This window comes from Onychostoma macrolepis, chromosome 21 (assembly GCF_012432095.1).
Source record: "Onychostoma macrolepis isolate SWU-2019 chromosome 21, ASM1243209v1, whole genome shotgun sequence".
Lineage (NCBI taxonomy): Eukaryota > Metazoa > Chordata > Actinopteri > Cypriniformes > Cyprinidae > Onychostoma > Onychostoma macrolepis.
This window is the reverse complement of record NC_081175.1, coordinates 21,062,745-21,081,541: the sequence shown is the minus strand read 5'-3', so window position 1 is coordinate 21,081,541 and position 18,797 is coordinate 21,062,745. Positions and strand designations below refer to the sequence as shown.

The window sequence follows — 18,797 nt, the reverse complement described above, 5'->3', positions numbered from 1 at the left end:
ATGCATTAAATTGATCAAAAGTGACAGTAAAGACTATTGCATTTGTAACCAAAAATTATATTTGACTTTTTCTTATTTTCTATTAATAATCTACAAAATAAGAAATCTACAAAAATATTAAGCAGCACAACTGCTTTCGAAATTTATTATAAGAAGAAATGTTTCTGATTTCTGAATTATCATGTGGCTCTACAGACTGAAGTAATGATGCTGAAAATTCAGCTTTGCCACCACAGGAATGGAATAGAATAGAATAAATACTTATTTTAAATTGTAATAGTATTTCACAATATTACTGTTTTAACTGAATTTTGATCACATAAATGCAGCCTTGGTGGGCATTAGACTGCAAAAATCATTAAAAAAAGCACTGACCACAAACTGTTGAACAGCAGTGTAAATAAGTAATAACTAGTGCTGTCAATCATTTTATGCTGTGATCTTGATATGCTAAGTGTGTCAAAGTGGCATGTATAAGTGTGTGTGTACAGATGGACTCACTGTCTTTTGAGTCGTTTAGGGAGTCTTGTTTGACAGGGGTCGGATCGCTCCAGGATCGGTTGAAACTCTTCGCCCTGCGCTCTGCAAATGCTAGTGAAGTGGAGAGATGGTCACACGCACACACATGTGACGCCCCATGATCCTCACAGACTGGGCTGCATCACATACACTCAAACACACCAACAACCACCAGCTACACACACATTTCTCATATGCTTCAATGTCCATTGTTCCTATGCTACACTTGCAATGCACATAGAAGCAAAATGGACCAACACTCGTCCTCAGTCGCTGGTTTATAGGTCACAATGACGCAAAACTGTCAATCATCTTTCATACAAACATGCAAAAATACACGTGCTAATTTACAGCACATGCATCACATGTACAAACAAAAACACACGAATGGAGCTGTGCAATCATTCATACTGTGCACTCACACATAGACTCACTTTGTGCTTTCATTCTTCTGCTGCCCACCATTCTTAAATGCTTCCGGAAATTCCTAGAAATTAGTAGAGGAGGAGTGAAAGAAAAAAGAGAGTGGAAGGTAAAACAGGTCATCAATATCTGCATGTGTGTGACACTACACCAAAAACCCTTGTCTCATACTGTATCTGCGCTTGGGAACGCGATGAGATTTCCTTTGGTTATTCAGCAGCACAAACATATTTTGAAGACTATATGAAACCCTTAAACGCTTATTTATTTTAGTACATCGCCAAATATTTGCACCACGTAGGCCGTCGGAGACACCAGCAGACGTCCTTGCTTGTGTGCACTCATGTGCAGTATTGAACCAGCAAGTGTGTACTTTCTTTGAGCCATTTGGCTTCTCTCCAGCTAACTGAGAAAGCAGACAGAGAAAAATGCCACTGCAGTAGAGTTAGTCCCACACCTCCAACATAACTACCCTACGCATATCCATGACAACCGTACACTTAATTATAAAAGCTGTATAATACTAGTAAGGGGTGGACAAAGGTGACAGAGACAGCGAGGCACGTGAAGAAATAACAGCAAATTTGAAGACAGAGGAGTTCTTAGGTCAGAAACATACTCTACGCAAGTACGCAAATGTTGCACATTACACAAACACATTACAAGCATGCGGTCCTGTTGTACATACACTCTCAGAAATAAAGGTACAAAAGCTGTCAGTGGGGCGGTACCTTTTCAAAAGGTACACTTTTGTACCTATTAGGTTCAAATATGTACACTATAAGTACTAATATGTACCTTTAAGGTACCAAAATGGACCCTTTAGGTACAAACATGTTCCTTTTGAAAAGGTACCACCCCAGTGACAGCTTTTGTACCTTTATTTCTGAGAGTGTACAACGTGTTCTTGTGTTACTGTGGTAAATAGTTACCTTCAAATAACTGTGCCATGAAAGACCCTATGAAATCCAAATTTGAGTTTTGAGGCATTTAGTTCGTATGTTAGCTTTGAGGCTAGGAATATGCTAGTATATTACTAAATGTTGACAAAATGCCAATGGAAATGCTAACAGCTAACTAGCTTTCTTCAGGTATTCATCGTTTTCAGTCACATGACTGGTACATAGACCTTGTGGGCAAAATATTCATAGATTTGCAGCACAGGAAGGCATTTGTGTTCATGTACTAGTCTATATTTTGGGCCTTGGTTTAAACAACACTCTTGGCAGGACTGCAGTGCTACACATGGTTAGCGCACTGGGGAAGCATATCCTCATTAGCCAGTGTATTGTGTTATGAAAATTTAATTTCAGAATTTTATTGAGTCTGTTTCAGTATTTTTCTCCAACAAGTGTCCTGTTTTGTGACATAATTACACTGTAGATCATGACTAATTGGAAGGGAAGTAATGAGGAGACAGGAAGAGAGAGGCAGAAACATGGGAGGAAGATAGAAAAAACGCTTTGTTTACACATGTGACAGAGCTGTGCCCACCTGTGAGAGGAGGGAGATATGGAGAAATCTCCCTTTTCTGTCCCTCTTACGGCTTACTTACACCTACAGACATTGGAGAGAGAGAGAGAGAGAGAGAGAGAAACCTCCCTCGCCCCCGCAGCTGAGGATGAGTCAGAGGCTTTTTTTTCCTCCATTGTCTCTCTTTTCATTCTCTCACTCTCTCTGTCCCATGTCTGCAATCTCTGCTCCTCTATTAGCTCTTTAATTTCATCACCACCTCTCTCACGCTGTAAATAATTCTATTCCCTCAATCATGCCCCTTTTCTTTTTTTAAAGGAATATTTATCCAAAAATGAAAATTCTGTCATCATCATTTCCTCATCCTCATGTTATTTCAAACACAAAAATGACTTTTTCTTTTGTAAATAATTAAAAAGACACTACTTTACTATTTAAAGAAATAGTAAGATTCAGTAAAAAATAAATATAGATTAATTTATAATGCATTTATTATTTATTATATTATTTTTATCCTGGGTGCTCTTCTACTTGAAGAAACTGAAAGTGAATGGGGGCTGGAATGATCACACTCCAAAAAATGACAAAAAGCACCAAAACGTGAATTACCTTTATAGTGACTTTATCAGCTCTAGTCCCCATTCACTTTCATTGTATGGAAAAGAGCAGCCTGGACATTCTGTAAAGTATCTTTATCTGCATTCTACATAAGAAAAAGTGCCGGTAACACTTTAGCATAGGGACCAATTCTCACTATTAACTAGTTGCTTATTAGCATGCCTATTATTAACATATTGGCTGTTTATTAGTACTTATAAAGCACATATTCTGCATGACCATATTCTACATCCCTAATCCTACCTAATACCTAAATTTAACAACCATCTTACTAACTATTAATATGCAGCAAATTAGGAGTTTATTGAGGCAAAAATCATATTTAATGGTTTGTTCATAGCGAGAATTGGACCTTAAAATAAAGTGTGACCAAAGGGTTATATGGGTCATATGGGTTTGCAACGACATGTGGATGAGTAAATGATGACCAATTTTTAAGGGGAAATTCAGTAGGGTCGAACTACTGTATGTGTTATTTCAGGTCACCTCAGCTTTCAGCAATTACTCAGGTGTTTTTCCATACCACATTGTCTTTCCCCTACAGCAGCCGTGCATTGTGGGAGACATCTGGCTGGATGCTCCAGACTCCTGTCCAATACGACCTCTCCGGCTCCCAATCGTCCCCACCCACAGCAGCATGATTACGTAACTGTCTGCTTGCCTTTCTTCCTCTCATTCAGATTCTCACTCTCGTCCTTTCATCATCTCTCTGTCCTTCCATTCTCCTCCTGAATGTATGATTGCAGTGTATCATTTGTCTCACAGGGTTGACTTTCCAGCGACGTATCACACCACCCCTGTCCAACAATACACTCCTGAATCATCTACTGCTACTGTGACCATCTGGTCCTGTTTCAATTACCCCTGATCCTTAGAGAGAACTCTGAATGAAATATAATGGCTAAAAAACAAAAGCCAAGCAAAAAACAACCTTATTGATTATATGAAGAATATTCTAAGAGATCAGATCAATATGCTTAATGATATATCCAAACAGTATATGCTACCCCCCCCCCCCCCCCTTTTCTTCTTCTTTTTTTCCTGTTTTAGTGAGTAAATCAGAGGCTTAGAAATGATAAAATGTGTGCGTGGATGGGATTATAAATCTTATCAGCATTGACTCATGAATATTAATTAGGTGATGCACTGCTCATCCAGTAGTCAAAACTGATTTTCTGAAAAGCAGGACACTTGCCAAATTATGATTAGCACATACTGATTCAATCAACTGCTGATATAACCAGTAGGGAGAAGCTACACTATGGTGTACATTCATTTTTAAAATTTGCTTTGTATTTTGAACTACACTATGGTGTAGTTCAAAATACAAAGCAAATTTTCAAAATGAATGAAAAACTATTTTTTATTATACTATATATTATATTTTATTATTTGTCATATACCTCAAACATCAGTTATCACTCTCAAAAAACTTGTTATAAAGTTATTTGCAATTGAACATGCTTATTTCACTAGCTAATTTAGTATTACTGCTATAATATGATATGACCAGCTAGCAAAGGCTGCCCTATGGTGTCGTTTAAAAAGCATTTTATTAATTTATATGCATTTTAATTTTTATTACTCTGAACAAATCGCTGACATTATTTAGCATTGGAAATGTCTAGAATCTCTCTTGCACTCCTGTTGACATAGGTTCAATTATTTTTCCTCTTAAAACAAAAAAAGCTATTTCTGAGGTTGCAAACAATTGTAATTTTCCTCTCAACTTGCATAGTTCAGTCACACCTTGATTACACAACAGTAAGAAAGTTGGTTTGTGGCTGTGCAAAAAGCTATTTCAAGGTGTGTTGTAACCTTGGAGGTTGGACATTGAATCTGACTCTCATCTCAGCCCAACCACACAGCAAATTGGAGGCTAAACTGCTTAGGGTGGTTCATGTCTAAGAATAATGAACGCGCCAAGTCCTCGGACAAAATCTATATTGATATGGATACATATCTCAGCTTTAGATAGAACGACAGGTATAGAGGTAACTAACTAACGATCGATCGATCGATAGATAGATAGATAGATAGATCGATAGATAGTAGTGCCAGATAAGGTTGTACTGCCAAAGCTCTTCCTCTATATCTGACAGGAATAAAAGCAGTGATAAATGACAGGCCTGCAACAAAGTACCTCTGGATGATGGCAGCTGACTCCACCTCGTTTTTTCTCCTCTTTCTCTCTGCTAGACTCCGGAAAACCCTGGCAGGAGGTGACAGAACTTTAATGCCAGCAAGGGCGAGGGCTCACTGAAGTGCGGTTAGAGGTTAGAGCCATGCTCATGAAGGGGCAATGTTAGGCTGGGGTTAGGCAGGAGGAGCTCCTTCTGGGTAAATAAAGGATCAGCCAACGAGCAGAGCCTCGGATTGGATCAAATGAATGACTTATGCCACCACACTGCTGGTGCAGAAAATCAAAAGACCGTTTATCGTTGCTGTGTTGTTTTGCATTGATAAGAGAATATCTTGACCTTCTTGATAGCTTAACCAACAGTGTCACCTACAGATTGAAATTTCCTACACACCCAGAGACCTAGTTTCTCCTTTCAAGTAAATAAAAGAGTGTAAATAAAACAAAAAGACACTGCAGATACACACCTGCAATTCAATATGCTGTTCAAAACCATATGAAATCATCTCAAGGGACACTTAACATTTCTAGATAAACAACTCAACTCAAAAAATGATCGGCATCAGCATCTGTCAGCATTTCTAAACCATCCAAGACAACTACATCTATGTCTCTGGCTGAGGTAATCAGAATTATTCAGACCAGCCTATCAAATGTGTTTCAAAGCAATTTCTTGAATCAAAATGCATCGCTGCATTTTGCACCACTAAAGCAACATCATCAATCTTTCCCTCAGGTTTTCAAACCAAGCGCATTCTGATTCATTTATACATCAAGGTAAAATCATTTCACTTCAGTTTCATCAACTTGACAGCGGTGAAATGGTGGTTTCCTCGGTTCATACACACAAGCACTGTTTGAATGGGACTAGTTACCCAGAGAAGATCCAATAAATGTTTGTTTCATAGACAGGTGTGTTTTTCCCTCACACAATCTCAAATTATGAAGCAATTACAAAAAAATTACAGAGCAAATTACCTCAGAGAAATCAAATCCCATCCGTATAGGAATGTTTGTGCTTGTAGTAAATTATTTTTTCTCCTTAGCTTCTTCTCATTTATTTAAAACACCGTCAAATATTGTAAATAGTGCTAATTTTGTGGGACTGAGGGATGGCAGGGGAGGCTGTGCTGGGGAAGCTAGCGTTTGACATTACACACTGTCATTTTATGACATTTAAAGGGTACAAAAGGGATACTCACGAAATCCTGTAGAGCGGAGAGGTGAGGCAGACAAAAAGGAGAGAGAAAGACAGACAGAAAGCTTAGATAACAGCCATGTTTGAAGAAAGTGTGTGGTCAGCGTGTACTTGTCAGCTCTCTGAGTCAGTTTGACAGTAAATGTCACTAAATGAATGTGTGTTAGTGCTGAGACACCTGTTGTGCCATCTGTACTTGAGGTCAATATAGGCGTCTATCTTCAGTGTGTTTTAGAGTGTGTGTGTGACGAAGTGAGTACTCACGCCTGCATGGTTGTTGTAGCAGTCTGAAAGCTGAACATGTTTTCTTTAGGGAACCAACTGTTATCTTCTGATTAGAAACAGACGTAAGAGACAACATTAGTACAGTTGAAATGATGTATCTGAATATATGAATTGTGTCAAACTGAACAAACATATACAGTGGCCCCAAAAAGTACTTAGACACGTAAGTTACACTCAAAAATGTAGGTTTCATTGCAATAGACAACAAAATATCAAACCAAAACAGCACTCAAATGATGCTAGTTTTACTTTTAACTATATAACAATAATACACATAATATACATAGGCCTTCATACATACACACACACACACGCATACATACATACAAACATATTGTATTAACAAATGTATAGCATGAAAAGTGACCTTGAGCTATTTTCATAATAAATGGCATTTGGTTGATCATCTGTCATCTGATGACACATACATTTTTAAATTAATGTTTGGGTTCAAAACAAGTTAAGCTCAACTGCAAGTGTTTTCTACAATTACTACAGAAAATCATGTTGGCTTGTCCCTTAATTTTTCCTTTTGTTGTTGTTGTTTTAAAGAAAGCAAAAAACATGGTAAAACAAAGTCACATATAATAGAAGTCAATAGTGCTAGTGAAATGTGAAGACAAATTCTAGACAAATGAACTTCTCGTTATTCATCAAAGATGCATCTGTGTATCTGTGGGTTGTTGCCAGTACATCAACAGAGACATGTTGTCAGATGAAGGCATAGCAGATGACTTTGTTTCTGTCTAGTTTTCAGTTGTCAGACCTTAAGAATGCATGCAAACAAGAAAGAGACATTTATGTCTATCTGCTGATTCCAGACAGCTGGAAAACTACCTGCTTAGCTTGATGTTGAAACTTCACTCAAAGTCAGTAAATTATTCCATCACACCAGTCTAATGAATAATATTGATGTGCAATGGCTGTACTGTATGTGTGACTAAACTAAAAGCGTTTTATTCCTGTGGCTCAAAAAATAGAGAATGGCAACGCTAAGGTCAAGGGTTTGATTCCCAATGAGTGCATGAACTAAATAGTCTGACTTGTATCATGGTAACATGTATAATATTTAAGTATCATTGCTGTACAACACTATTGGCTAAAATAAAAGCATTTTTATTCCAGTTGCTCAAACAGCAAAGCATAGTGGTAGCAACGGCAAGGTCATGGGTTTGATTCCCAAGGTATGCATGAACTGACAAAAATGTTTGTATACATTAAACAATTGGGGAAAAAAACAAAAAACAAACAAAAAAAGTGTCTTCCATATGCATTTCAAGGCTCGATTTACTATCAGCAAGTGCCTCACTCACCATAACAACAATTTCTGCTTGTTTTAAAGAAAAAATTCTGAATTATTTTCAGTGGTAATCAATATTATGCCCAAATGCCGTTGATTGAGCTTTACCTTTGAACCTGAAACATTCCATTAAGTGTAGTTTAAGCATCCAAATACTTTCTGGGGCCACTGTGTAAAGATCTACCAGCAACAACATACACACATGGTCCACTCCACAGAGGGAGAGAGCACAAAAGAGACACACAGGAGAGAGGAGAGAGACACAGGAGAGCGGGAAAAATACAGACCACGGCACATCGAACACATCAACGCCCCCGTTGTTGGCTGAACCCCACCCCTTCCCCTCGGCCAGAGCCTCTCTCTCTCTTTCTCTCCCCTGTCGCTCTCCCCCTCTCACCTCGCTCCAGCCCAGTCACGCGGTCCACACTGCACATCCGCTCTAGTGGTGGCCGGCGCTGCTTGCCTGCCTCTCGGGTGCTGCTTTCCAGGTCCAGGGAGCCCTGGCTGCGCGAGGGAGCCCCAGGACAGGACTCGCACGCCAGGCCACATTCCTTTCCCTCCCCCCAGCCGCGGATGTTGTGTGCGCTGACCGAGCTCTGCAGTGGCTGGGAAAGGTGGTGGGGATGGTGCGCCCCGTGGTGATGGTGCGACGTTCCAGCACCGGAGAGGTGCTGGTGGGGGTTTGATCCGCTAGTTCCGCTGCTTCCACCCCCGGTGGTGTTGCTGTGATGGTGGATACCATGATGGTGGTTGCTGTGATGATGGTTTCCGGATCCACTTCCGCTTCCACGGTGGTGGTGATGCTGGGTTGGAGAAGACGAGTTGGAGGACGTAGAGGGCTGGGCAAGCGCTTGGGCCTGACATGCCTCCTGCGCCCCTTTCAAGACCTCAAGCTCCAGGTTCTCCTTGCTTCCCCTGCTGGTTCCCAGCATGCCGCTCTCTCCGGTGATGGTGTAGACCCGGGCAGGCTGCAGGGCGCACTCCACACACTTCTGCTGGTCCTCCTCTGCCGAAAAGCTGCGCTCTAGGGACAGCCGGCTCTTGGAGGAAGTTGTCAGAGGCGGCGGTTCCAGAAGGCCCAGGGCAGGGTTGATCAAGCTGGGATCGGCACTGACGGCGGAGCCCTGGATGGTGCAGCTGTGGAAGTTGTTGTTCTGAGTGCACAGGCTGTCTGGGGAGTCAGAGTCGTGGCCAACGAGGGTGTCAGACAGTAAGTGATCTTCAAATCAAACATTAGGACAGATGCCAAGAGAAAGAGAGGAACGAGTGAGAAACAGCAAGAGATGCACAGAGAAAAAGACAGATGAGGTAACACACGCTACATTAAGAAGTGCCACTGTTCCTCATGAAACATGAACGCGCCTGGAGTCTGAGAACATCACAGGCTCTGAGTGGACTGGAAAAAAGAAGAGCGGAAAGAAAGAGGATTGGAGATAACTGACCTGATCCGTTGCGGTTCTCAGGATGGGTGTGAAGGTACTCTCCGAATGCACGAGCTGCTCTGCAAAAAACACACACATATTCATCATTGGCAGGCCCACACTGTGAATACAGTCACGGATGAAGGATAGTGTTAGGCACGACAGGCTGTGAAGTCACAAGCAAATGGCTTGGTTCTATTAATGGATTGTTCAAAAAGACTCACAAACCATTTCAGGCTTGAATCAGTCATCAAATTAACTCACTGAATCAGAGCAGTTAGACTCACTTACTGAACTGCAACTTCCAATGATGTCAGTCTCGAAATTAAGCTTTGAGCACTTCTGAGTGCTTAAAGGGATAGTATACCCAAAAATGTCCACATTTACTCACCAAACCTTTTGAAATGCAAAAAAAGATATTTTGAAGAATGTTGGTAACCAAACAGTTTTAGTGCCCATTGACTTCCAAGTGTATTGAAATATCCTAGAAAATGTTCATACAAGTTTGGATGAGGTGTATCAAATGAGAGTAAGTGAATTGTGGCGTAATTAATTTTCTTTTAATGTAATTTAAGGTTTCGGACATTAGTTAAACATAAACATCAGTTAAAATAATTACTGACTGATTGTTTAATGACAATGTATAGCTAAAATATACATTTGCAATAAACATTTTAATTAAAAAAAAAAATGTAATAGAAAAGTATTCTCAGCTCCGTTTAGCACATTTCACCACGTGAAATCCATTCTGCAGAATTCCACACATTTTCTTCTGAAATCAGCTTAGTCATCAGGCTACAAAACCACAGAAGCATCACACAGTGTAATCCAGAACTGCATAATCCAATGACCCTGTCAGCAACTGATCATATTTAACATTTACTGCAATACTTTCATTGCTTAAATCCTGTTTTAATGAATTAAGCCCATCATGATGTCTCTTTTACAATGATGTCTCTTTTTAACTTCAGAGCATTCAAGCAAGGATTAACGCAAACTTGCATTTTAAAACTTGTATGCACCTGCATACATTTAAACATTATAATCACTATATTTATCATTTTATTTGGATTTAATTATTATTTCAATTAGGTTTTGTGTGCTAAATCAATCATAATTTTGTTTTGTTTTTTATGCCCGTGACCATGAGAGGCACTCATACTGACACTAATGAGAGTTTATATATTTTCTGAGCCTTTAAGACTTTTATGCAAATATCATTTTCACATGACAGCACTTTGTTCTGGCAAATTAAACTATTTTATGTACAAAAGATTGAGTAAATTAGATTTCTGATGATGTGACCCCCTTTAAACAACCATTTATCGCCACAAATGAACACAAGAAAGCCATTCTAGACATAGTCTAGATGGACGATGGTTCCTTGTATGTCCTGCATCCGGATCCGGCTGTCAGTTTCTCTCACTTCTTTTTCAATTTGAGAAATGACAGGCCCAGTGCGGACTACTCTTAGCCTCTTAATGTCACCTGCTAAGCTGACACCAGCCTCGGGTATAAAGGGCTTTCACAGGGATATGAGTAATGCTCTGCATGCGGCAGCTGTCTGCATCGAGAGGTTTGAAAGCCGGACTCCTCAAACTTGAGAATGTGGCTCGGCTTCTGCAGCGTGAAGGCTGAAATGAGGGGCAGGCATGTGGAAACGCATGTGACTGTGAAAAAGAGGGCATGTGGCAGAAAGAAAGGTGGGAAAACAAGAGTGGGGAGAGCAAGGGAGAAAAAGAGAGGAGGAGGACGAGGAGGAACAGAGACACACGCGCTGTGTAAATGTAATTGGTTGCTTTGTATTTCAGAGCCACCCACAGATTCAGATGTGGCGTTTTTATCTTTCCAGTCCAATAGAAACAATGTGGGAGAATGATGGATTTGAAGGGTGAAAAAGGAACAAACAGGGGCATGGAGACAAGTAGAAATATGGATGTGAAAATATAAATATATAATAATATATATATATATATATATATATATATATATATATATATATATATATATATATATATAAATAAAATATAACAACTGTGAAATTAAGAAAAATAAAGACTTTCAGCATTTATTTTACCATTTTAATCACCTTTTTTCAGTTATAAGAAAATAAATAAAATAAAATAAAATCATAATAATAATCATTATAAAATACATCATGAAAAATATTTTAAGAAAAGACTAATTTAAAAGGAAGATAGCATGTCATGTCGCAGGTCATGTAAACTACTATAATAAAATAAAAAAATAAAAAATGATATACCATGTAATTTCAGATCATATCACCTACTATATAAAAAATAAATAAATAAATAAACAAGTTTAGCATGTCACGCTGCAGGATATGTGAACTACTATAATAATATATATATATTTTTAAATAATTAAAAACGAAAAATAGTTTAAAATCACTGCAGGTCATGTCAACTACTATAATAAAATAAGAAATAAATAAAAGAATTTAAAAAGAAAATTAGCATAATGTCACGCTGCAGGTTACATCAACTACAATAATAAAATAATTATAAAAGAGAGAAAAAATATTGTTTAAAATTAGTATAGCAAGGCATGCTGCAGGTCATGTCAACAACTACAATAAAATAAGAATTTAAAAATAAGATTTAAAAACATTTTTAAAAAAAGAATATCATGTCATGCTGCAGGTCGTGTCAACTACAGTACTATAAAATAAAATAAAATAAATATGGTTAAAAATTAGTATAGCATGCCAACTACCTGGATATTAAAAAAAAGTACCTTTATTATCTGCATGAATTTCTCTCAAATATAGCCTACAGAAAATTATCTTCATTAGAACATGATAACAGCTTTGATTGGTTTGAATTAAAGCCTCATGAATAACAGTGAAGCAAATGATCAGCTGCTCGATAACTCGATAACGGCTATAAAGAGAGTGTCAAAGACGGAAAGAGCGAGAAAACGCATAAAAACTGCGAAACCAACGTCACAACGCTTCCCACAGGAAATATTTGTCACCATTGGCCCATCGTAAACAGCAGGAATCAAAGAGACAGAAAGAGAAACACTAATTAGTTCGGGCCTGAGGGGGTATCATCAGTAACAATCGATAACACTGACTGAGAATTATGGGAAATGATTTAGCCAATCAGAACAGACTATTAAGATTTGAATAAATAATGAAGCCAGTATAACCAAAGAGACTTTGACAGTTCCCATTTCATAAGTGCATATGAACAGTTCAGAGTTGAAATTTTCATCTAAAATGAGCATTTTTATCAGGTTCCTATGTTTAGGTTCAGTAATTTTACTCTAATGGCAAAGTATAGGTCCTTTTCGATGCAATTAAAGGGAAACAACTGAACATAAATATAGGAGCCTGATAAAAATGCTCATTCTAGAAGAAAATTTCAGACAGCAAAAATTTCAAACTCTTCATATTGACGCCTCGATAATAAACGAACAGTTTATTCTGTTCTGCATACGGTGGCTTTGGCACTCGCAACTGTGTAAATCTCCGGGTGAGTCATTGCTTTTCGGGAAGCTGATTCAATCTTGTAGGAGACATGACGGATGAGTCCTTAATACGCTCTGCCTGAACCCGTTTTCGCCACGCAGACAAATATTTGCACCAACACATGCCTTTAATGTATCTAATGAACCTGTTCCGCACAATATATGGCCCACACATAATCACATGCATTCCCCACGCACGGAAAACCCACTCCGATCTCAATATTGCAACCTCCTCCACAGAAGCTGTCACACGCCCTGGGATCATTCCACAGGCATCCCTGGTGGCTCGCAGTAGCCCTCAGCTTTCCTGACGTAACGTTCAACATCATGACACTTGTGACAGCGCTTTAAATTATTCAGTTTTGCCATAACAGCTCGTGTTGAACCAGGTCATTCTCGCCCGCTTCGTAACAAGCATCCTCCAATGCAACAGGGTTAATTGGAGTGCCAATTCAGTCTGAAGAGCCACATACTTGACCTGAAGAGCAGGGGAATGCAGTAAGCATGCTGCCTACATAGGAAGCTTACTACTTAGGGAGCATCCTAGTGACAGATTTGGAAGCCTCTACATAAATGACGCACAAAATTTTGACTGGTTTGATGTTATCTTGTTGCTAAGCTAGCCATGTGATGCTTAAATAAAGCATAAAATATACTGGGAAAAAGAATACATATTGAATTTGTATAATATATAGCATCATCAATACTATGCAGTAATAAATTAAATTTGAATGTTGGATTCTTTCACTGAGCTGTAAAATTAAACAAACAAAAAAACATTAACATTACAATTAAAAATAAATAAATATAAAATTAAAATAAAATTCAAAGCAATTATCCATAATATCCAATCAACTAGATGTCTCAAGGGAATTATCATATTAATAAAATATCAGAAAAAATACAGGATAAAATAATACATTTTGAGTTACACACTTGCACCGTTTTTTTTTACATTTCAGTATTAATGATATTATGCAGCAGTGAATGAAAGTTGAATCTTGGATTTTATACTGAGCTTTAAAATTAAAGCTCTTTTTTCAATTAAAATAAGTAAAAAATAAAAAATACAAATAAAAGTTCGAAATTTCTAATAAATTCTATCCGCTCTTGTATGCAAAAATTCTACATCGCTTCCTTTTCTGTTAGCTCCTTTGATTAACATCAGCTAGACGTCCCAAGCTGAGGGAATTATCATATTAATAAAATATCAGAAGAAATGCAGGAAGATAAGAACGAAAAGGGGGGTGAAAATGGGTAATGGGTAAAGCGAGGAAGAAAAAGAGAGAGAAAAAAAGAGAGCTACTAGGTGAAGATGAGATAATAAAAGGAAGTCAGCATGCTTCCAGACATGTGACTGAAAAAGATGAAGATGAAGCAAAAAGAGGAAAAACTATGTAAATGTGTGTGTTTTGAGGCTGGAGTGTAGGAATGCATCATGTGATTCCAAAAGGTCGGGGAAACAAGGTAGATGAAAAAAATGAGAGCTGAGAGGAACATTAAACATGAAAGTGTATGAAACGCGGTCAGAGAAGATGCGAGAAACTGGTGAAATTCAATACAGCAGCAGAGCCATTTCCAGTGGCTCAACCAATTAAAAGCCATTTATAATAAAACTAACACACACACACAAATTCTACATTTCCGTAATGCATCCGCATGTTGTTTTGTGCGTCTCAGTAATTATCATTATTCTCAATGGCAATTCCTTATAGATTCTCATAAAGCATAATTTTGTCTTATGTTTTTTGTACTACAGTATGTTTTTGGGAGGGTGTGCTAAATATCTTATACTGTATACATAAACCGCACTACTACACTCCTGTTCAAAGTTTTAAGTTTCTTTTGAAAGGAATTCAACTTTTATTCATTAATAAGAAATGTTACTTGAACAGCATATTAGACTGACTTCTAAAGAATCATGTGAAACTGAAGACTGTAGTAATGGCTGCTGAAAATTCAGCTTTGCCATCATAGCAAACAACTATGTTTTAGAATATGTTAGAACCGAGCACAGTAAATGAATGAATGAATGAATGAATAAACAAGTACTCAATGTTATGTAATTACAAACCTATTATATCCATAAAATGAAAATCAGTGGGGTCCAAAACAACTCCAAAAGCCATGTACTTTCACTGTATGCCACAGAGGTTTGGGACAACAGGATCATCTAGAGCAGATTTCTCACCGCAAATGTTTTAGAGCTCTTTCTGTATCTTTGCTTTCAGCAGTGTTACTCAACAGAAGCAGCACATAAAAGCATGGGCACGGTAGGAGGGGACAGAATTCATGACGGTGCACTCACACACATTCACACACACACAGCAGGCACTCATGCATGAAACATACACACACACTAGAAAATTCACACTCGAAGCCACTCTAAATTACAGGACTGTCATAATGCAGTATACTGCTGTTGTATTTACATAAAATCCTATTTAAATTAATCACATAGCATTTAACATCAATTGTTTAGAACAAGAACAAGAATATGGTAGATTTCAAATCACTCACGCCAACCGAGCAACTGCCATTGAGATGAATGCTAATACTAACAGATAGACAGGTATTATAATTAAAGGGATAGTTCACCCACAAATAAAAATTTGCTAAAAATGTTATCACCCTCAGGCCATCCAAGATGTAGATGAGTTTGTTTCTTCATCAGAACAGATTAGGAGATTATTATTATTTTTTTGTAATTGGATTTTCTGCAGTGAATGGGTGCCGTCAGAATGAGAGTCCAAACAGCTGATAAAATCATCACAATAATTCACAATTAATCCATACGTCTCCAGTCCATCAATTAACATCTTCTAAAGTAAAAAGCTGCATGTTTGTAAAAAACTAATCCATCAAGATGTTTTCAAATCGTGGCTTCAGGCTAAAATGTGAGTCCTCTATCCATAATATTGCTTTCTCCAGTGAAAAAGGAGTCTTATCTGAATCAGGAGAGAAATATGCACTGATCAAGCACTGCATAACAGTCCAAATCATTCTAAACAAATATGCTGGTGGATTTTGATGTAGGAGGTCAACAGAGGACGGACTTTTTCACTGGAAGAAGTGTTATTACAGATTATGGACTGGTATATTGGTCAGAAGTGCAGAGCGCCTTGGATGATGGATTTGTATCTAACAAACATGCAGCTTTTCACTTCACAAGATGTTTATTGATGGACTGGAGTCATGTGGATTATTGTGACGTTTTTATCAGCTGTTTGGACTCTCATTCTGACGGCACCCATTCACTACAGAGGATCCATTGGTGAGCAAGTGATGTAATGCTAAATTTCTCCAAATCTTTTCCGATGAATAAACAACCCATTTACATCTTGGATGGCCTAAGGGTGAGTACATTTTCAACAAATTTGAATTTTTGGGTGAACTATTTTTTTAAGAACTTTAAAAAAACTTTATTCAGTTTCACCAAGCAGACACTTCACTGGCATTTTTCCCAGAGATCCTTATGCATTTAATTCAAGCAGGTCCTTGAGAACAATTATAATGCGAGTGGATAACATGAATTTAATATGAGCCCGGGGACAACCGAACAGTCAAGCATTTCTGAGCCTTTCTGACATATTTTCCTCTGATATATTCTGAGCTAGTAAAACAGCAGCACGGCTAATGGCATGTTCTTGTAGTGCATGTTTGTGCAGCATATGGGACCTGCGCTTCGACACAGACCACAGATTAAAATGTCACCCTCCTCCCTCTTCCACGGTTTGAGAGCCGGGCTTAATGACGCCTGGAACCCTCCTTCGCCCTGAGCGCACCCTCTCTTCAACTCTCACTCGACCCTTTTCTCTCTCTCTTGCATAACAGCAGAGACAACAATGTCAAAGGCGTAATCGCAGAGTGTCAGAGTCATCCTGAGATCTGCATTATCTCAAATGGTCAGACTAATTACAGGACACGGTCTCATCTCCGCTACCAGATAATAAATAGAGCAGGAAGTGAAGAGGGGAGACGCCTGACTGACTTCTTATACAAGTATATAAGATGTGGAGTCTCTTCACAAAGATGTATAATTAACGATGTTAAAACTGTAAGGCTTTGCATAGTGGGAGGTATTATCTAGGATTTGTTCTTTTAGCATTTGGATAAAATAGGATTAGTTAAGTCTAACCTACCAAAAAAGGATCACTTTTGAGTTCACTCAAAAACAAAAAATCTTGCATTATTTACTCACCCTCATGTCGTTCCAAATCTGGATGTGGTTATTTTGTTCTCTGGAACACAAGATGAGAAATTTTGAAGATTTTTTCCATACAAGGACCATGTGAAAAGAAGTGCAGAATAGTAGAAGGTTATTAGAGAAGAGTTCAATTTCAGTCTGGTCCTTACAGAAAACTATCAAATAATTTTTTCTATACTTGAAACATAGTACATGAGTTATACTACAGGTCAATCAATATGGTATACTTTATATTTTATTCAGAGATGATGCATTAAATTGATCAAAAGTGACAGTAAAGGCGATTAATATTTTAAAAGTATATTTTTAATGGATTTTTTTATTTATTTTAAGCCGCAAAACTATGATAATGATAATAATAAGAAATGTTTCTTGAGCTGCAAATCAGCATATTAACTATTATTAATGTATTATTATTATTAGAATGATTTCTGAATGATCATATGATTGCTGAAAATGCAGCTTTGCCATCACAGGAATAAGTTACTTTTTAAAATATATTCAAATACAAAACAATTCATTTCAATTGTAATAACATTTCATAATATTATTGTTTTGTTGCCTTTTTGATCAGATAAATGCAGCCTTGGAATCTTACTGACCCCAAACTTTTAAACAGTATTTTACAAAATTACTGTAAATAAAGAGAAAGTTATTTTAGACAATATGTACTCAATTATCATTCATTTACACAGTGATTATAAAATGAATAGAAATTAAAACCGACAAAGTGAGAAGATAAACACTGCTGTTAATTGGCCAAGTGGATATGCTTATAATCTCATAATCAAACATTTGTTAGGCTTGTTATTGTTTCAAGCAGACTAGCCTGACCAGAGCAGCTATTAATGGGTACTAGTCAAAATCAGCATGTCTACAGTGTACCTTGTAGTCCGCAATTTGTTCATTTAAGATGGTCACCAGCTGATCCAATTTAGCTGGTCTTGGCTGGTGTTTCAGCAGTGTTAATAAATGGCTGATTTAAATGTTGACCCAATGCCTCATGTGGCCTGTGCCAAAAACACAAAGCTATATGTGAAAATCTAAATAAATTCCCTGCTTTGATATTTAATATGAAAATACAAGCTATTTTTAATATGCTGGAAGGAGGGTGACAACAGGGTTGTGGCTCTAGATCCTTTCCGGGAAACTATGAGCACATCTGAAATGCCAGCATTCGGCAGACTTATCCGAGGTCCAAAGATCAATGAGTCAGATCTCATCAGCCTGCAGTGAATAAAAACACACTGAAAAGAGCCTCACTTCCCACTCGATAGCTCAGACTAGGCTTAAAAAAAAAGACAGTCTCTTCAGATACTGCAGGCGTGAGAGAATATCCGGGATGCTTCCTTAAAAGGTTCCATATAGGTCAATGGATTTCAGTGTCTGTTTTAAGTGCCAGAGTTACAGATTACACTGCACTGGTCTTCGATTGACAGCAGCCTCAAGACTGTCAAAGAGGTTAAATGCAACATTTCTTATTATGTTTCTTTAAGATGTCTTGGTCCTGGTGCTTTCATCAGCCGGCAATAAATAAATAAATAAATAAACCTTCCTACTTTCAACTTTGGCCCAGGGTCCGTCTGTTATAAAGTAAAAAAGTAATTTTTCTAATCTTATTGGAGTCTGTTTTTCTTTAAAAAAAAATTAAAAATCCAAAAATCATCAAAACAAAATATATTTAAAAAGGGGCAAAATTACATAAGACTTGTTTTTAG

General features: G+C 37.8%; 1 protein-coding gene across 10 annotated transcripts in view; it reads right to left on the bottom strand.

Moving 5' to 3' along the window:
- Positions 1-18,797, bottom strand: part of nsmfa (NMDA receptor synaptonuclear signaling and neuronal migration factor a) — a 50,781-nt gene that overhangs the window by 17,702 nt on the left and 14,282 nt on the right. For 5 of the 10 annotated variants that reach the window (XM_058758267.1, XM_058758268.1, XM_058758270.1 and 2 more), the window contains 5 exons: positions 9,399-9,457; positions 8,354-9,175; positions 6,636-6,702; positions 954-1,006; positions 502-591 (listed from right to left, as the gene is read on the bottom strand). In XM_058758267.1, coding sequence (XP_058614250.1) covers positions 502-591; positions 954-1,006; positions 6,636-6,702; positions 8,354-9,175; positions 9,399-9,457 — 1,091 coding nt within the window. The remainder of the gene's footprint in view (positions 1-501; positions 592-953; positions 1,007-6,635; positions 6,703-8,353; positions 9,176-9,398; positions 9,458-18,797) is intronic. The other 5 variants (XM_058758273.1, XM_058758274.1, XM_058758272.1 and 2 more) reach the window with 5 other exon arrangements.